A 4,194-nucleotide genomic window follows, 5' to 3' on the forward strand; every position below is an offset into this window, starting at 1 on the left:
TCCATTTCAGAAGCAAGGTCATCTTGTGTGTCATCGCTCTCATAGCTACCCTTCCTCTTTCTTGTTCCACTCCCCACGGGCCTGCCCCTAGGCCTTTTGGGAGGTGGGGCTTCTCTCCCACATGTAGTAATATTGTGTCCGCTCTTATTGCATCTCTTACAGCAACGCTTACGGTTTTTTCCTTGCGGTCTTTTGAAGTGTGGGGCCGGGAGATCAACACCCTCCACCCCCTTTGTACGGCTCCCTTTTGTGCTAGAGATTGGGGGGGCCGATGCTGATACAACATGATTCTGCCCAACCGGCACCCCTGATGCAGCAGCTGGTGGATCCAAATCATGTGCCACCCCTAATGCAGCATTTGGTGGACCCAAATCATGAGGTATCTGGTCAACAACTTGAAGTGCCTGGCGAAGCAATTCTTTGCACTTGGCTACCCCCTGCCAGTAATCCAGTAATATATATATGAGATCATCAGCCCATTAATATAAGAGAGTGTCAACAGCATACTTAGTAATTCAGTAATACAGCACCAAACATCAAAAAAAAATTCTAACCTCACTGGACATGACAGACTTCTGTTGCAGTGCACACCAATCAGGTAATAGCTCCAGCATGCGGCTTGCTTTAGTGTCTCCACTCGGTCCAACATATACTTTATCGTGTCTATCAAAGGGGGTAGCTTCCCTGGCATTCCTTGTATATCTTTTGGGGATATACCGGGATGGGATATGTGCCACTTGCAGGTTTGTAAGCACACACAAAAGATGCGGGCAAAACATACCTTCAACTTCAGTAATTCAGTAAAGCGGATAAACATTTTTCTGCAACGAACCAGAAAACAGAAGGAACATTTTTCTGCAATGAACATACCCGTGTGCTCAATTCTCATGCACTCGCAATTAAATTCTGATTCCTCAGGAATTTCCTCATTCACTACAGCTTTCACCCAAAATTCATGACATAACCAAGGGAAATCAGTTGGGGGCCTTGTGTGCTTCACCAGGTAGTAACCAGCCTTGTCCGGGTCTGGACGCACACGGAAAGCAGTGCTTGATTTGAGTCTACTCACGAACACCTTGTACACAGCTCTGGTGTACACTCTGCTAAGCTGATTGTCGTAGCCATAAAATGTCGAGGCAATAACCGGGGCCTGCAACAGCAAAAATCATTTTGTTAACGCACAAATTACTGGAAGTTCACATTTTTTTTCTATCCCTTTTTTTTCTAAATTTCTTTGGACTTAGGTTTTCACCTGCGAATTGAACTCCTCTTCTGCCTCTTTCTCCTTATTATGCGCCAAAAGTTCCAAGAATGACTTCGCAAACTCATGTATTGCCGTTGAATTGTCACAATAACCATGCTTGACGGTAGAATTGACACTCTCACTTCTTTGTGTCGAAGTCATCGTCCCGCAGAATATCTCTTTGAAATAAGCACCCACCCACATGTTCCTTTCGTCGTACAACTTCATCAGCACTTTGGACTCATGAACTTCATATTTGTCAAGCATTGCAGCCCAGGCTTGCTCAAATTCAATCGGTCTGAGTGGATGATTGATAACAGAAGTTAAGGTTTCAGACAGTCCGGGATGTTGGGTATTAAGCTGATTCAGCTCATTCCGAAACTTGTTCGTGACATGCCAGCGGCAATATCTGTGGTACGTCTTTTCAAATACCAAATTTATTGCCTTCTCAATTGAAGAATCTTGATCTGCGTCAAACAATCAACATTAGCATTTGTATCAGTAATTCGGTAATTCAAATTTCATAGCAGTAATTCTACGAACAAATTCAGTAAACGATACACTACAGTAATTCGGTAATTTAAATTTCATAGCAGTCATTCTACAAACAAATTCAGTAAATGTTACACTTCAGTAATATTTTTTCGAGTATCCCAGTAATCTTTTTTTTATCCTCTGAAGTAATCAAAGCAAATCCATTTACGCAATATTGGTGGATTTCAAAATAAAGCAATAATCCATTCAGTAATCCTTATTTATTTTTTTAGTAATCTGAGCAAAACTCAAGCAAGCAATAAGCCAACAATCATGTTAAATTCAGTAATGATTACTTACGAGGCACAAGTCATAGCATACATACCTGTGAAGATAACAATAGGATCCTTGCCCCCCATACAAGCTCTAAATTGCTTGAACAACCACTCAAAGGTATCTGCTCTTTCGTCCCTCAACAATGCCTGACCAAAAACAACATTTTGCAACTTGTTGTTGAATCCAACAAACATTGCTAAAGGCACGCTATATTGATTGGTGCGGTACGTCGTGTCAAATGTCACCACGCTAGAGTAGTCTGCATACACACGGCAAAAAAATCCCCCAAAGTCAGTAATCCAGTACGTGTGTAGTTTTTTTTTTTTGCCCAGCCCCCAAACTGAGTATCCCAGTAAAACTTGATCAGTAATTTCAGTACCTGCATAGTCACCCTGTTGACTGGCGTGGCTCCAAAAGACATTCTTGACGACGTTCTTATCATCAAGTTGGAACTCATAAAAGAATTGTGGATTATTTGCTTTGCACTCTCTAAAGAAGGCCAGGAGCTTCGGTATATCATCCATCCGTTCTTCCCGAACATGCGCAGCTCTCCTACGAAGATTGGGTTGTGTACAACATCATCATTTATTTAGTGTCAAAATATTTTTCTACAGTATGTAACATGCCAAAGAAAAGGATAGCCACAGGAAAGTCACCTATTCTGAATGTCTCTCTCAGTCAAATGTAGATTCTCAACCCCACCCGCAACACTACGTAGGACACGCATAACGTTGGGGTAAGGGACTTGACTAGCATGCATTGTGTCAACCAGGTTCATGACAGACAGATCTTCAACCTTGTGCGCCCTCATACGCTTCGTCATGCTTGGTGTTGGATTCAGCTTGTGGTTATGTTCGAAAACAATGCGTGTAAAAAAGACACGCCCTCCACCTCGCGCCTCTCTTGCGCACACCATTGCCTTGCAGCCATCACGTTTTGAAGTCTTTGACGTCTTACGGTCGCCATCCTGAACCTTTGTGTTATGCTTCCCTTCCAACGAGCAACAGAAATCCTTTCCAGTTGTCCCCCTTTTCCTGTTCTTCTTTATTGGAAAGCCAACACGCCCAGCATACTTTTTGTAGAACAAAAATGCATCTTCAAAAGACTCAAAGCTCATCTCAAAATTTGGAACAACTTCAGGATCCAAATCCTCGCCCTGCCATGAGAATATGTCAACAAATTACCAACAGAAACACGTCCAGTAATTCAGTAATATGAGCATTCTTTTTCAAAGACACCAAATAAATGCAGCAGGGAATTTACACTTCTTTTTTTACAAAACACTCACATGTGTGTAAGTTTGGTTGACGTCAGGTGTAATCATCTCTGAAGGCGCAGCACACGGCGGTGGCGTCATAACAGCTGGATACCTCATATCATGTCTTAGCCAGGGAGGGCTACATCTCAATGGTTGGGCATTCATCACCAATGGTGTCCTCAACAAATTGCCATTTGCAGCACCCCCCTCAGGGACTGAATCCGGGGAAGGATGCGGAGCTGTCCCCGATGGAGGCACAGATACTTGAGATGCCATCACACGCCTACTAGCAAGGCTGATTGCTGGGCTCGAGCGATTCATTGAAATATCATCACCCTCCATATCCGTAACACTGCTACAAAGTAAAAGAAAAAACAATGACACATCACTACATTTCATCACTACATTACTACTGAACACAATACTACTTCGGAACATCCTACAAATGCAAAACACAAGGATGTAATATTAGGCACTGAATACTGAACATCCTACAAATTTGAAATACTGAACATCTGGTTTTTCAAATACTAGGCACTGAATACTGAAAACACAAGGATGTAATACTAGGCACTGAATACTGAACATGCGTAGTGCTGAGCAGTGAATAATGTGTAAAATAGACCAAAATCACTGAATCCCGAAATGCTACCCAATGGATAAAAATATTAGGCGGATCAAATACTGAGTACACTAAATAAATTCAGTAATAGGCCAAATACTGAACAATGTGCAAGGCACAAATAGAAGATTTCACGGTCTTCAGTAATTTTCCAGATCTCAACGTAAGGTTTTCAGAAACTTGCAATCCACCAAAAATCCTCCACGAATCGACCAAAATGTCAACAAATTACTAGCGCAGAGAGATTATGGTTGATAAGAG

General features: G+C 42.1%; 2 protein-coding genes across 2 annotated transcripts; both read right to left on the reverse strand.

The window, feature by feature from the left end:
• LOC120691828 (protein FAR1-RELATED SEQUENCE 5-like) lies at positions 1-2,602 on the reverse strand. The gene is made up of 6 exons (XM_039975024.1): positions 2,433-2,602; positions 2,103-2,312; positions 1,253-1,710; positions 871-1,150; positions 555-780; positions 1-430 (listed from the first exon to the last, which is right to left on the reverse strand). The coding sequence occupies exons 1-6, from the start codon at positions 2,575-2,577 to the stop codon at positions 388-390; spliced, it is 1,362 nt and encodes a 453-aa protein (XP_039830958.1). The 5' UTR covers positions 2,578-2,602; the 3' UTR covers positions 1-387.
• A 103-nt stretch (positions 2,603-2,705) lies between these two features.
• Positions 2,706-3,653, reverse strand: LOC120688800. The gene is made up of 2 exons (XM_039971173.1): positions 3,342-3,653; positions 2,706-3,209 (listed from the first exon to the last, which is right to left on the reverse strand). Exons 1-2 carry the CDS (start codon positions 3,651-3,653, stop codon positions 2,706-2,708), a joined length of 816 nt encoding a protein of 271 aa, XP_039827107.1.
• Between the last annotated feature and the right edge of the window lie 541 nt (positions 3,654-4,194).

The sequence above is a fragment of the Panicum virgatum genome, chromosome 9N (genome assembly GCF_016808335.1).
Source record: "Panicum virgatum strain AP13 chromosome 9N, P.virgatum_v5, whole genome shotgun sequence".
NCBI classification, from domain to species: domain Eukaryota; kingdom Viridiplantae; phylum Streptophyta; class Magnoliopsida; order Poales; family Poaceae; genus Panicum; species Panicum virgatum.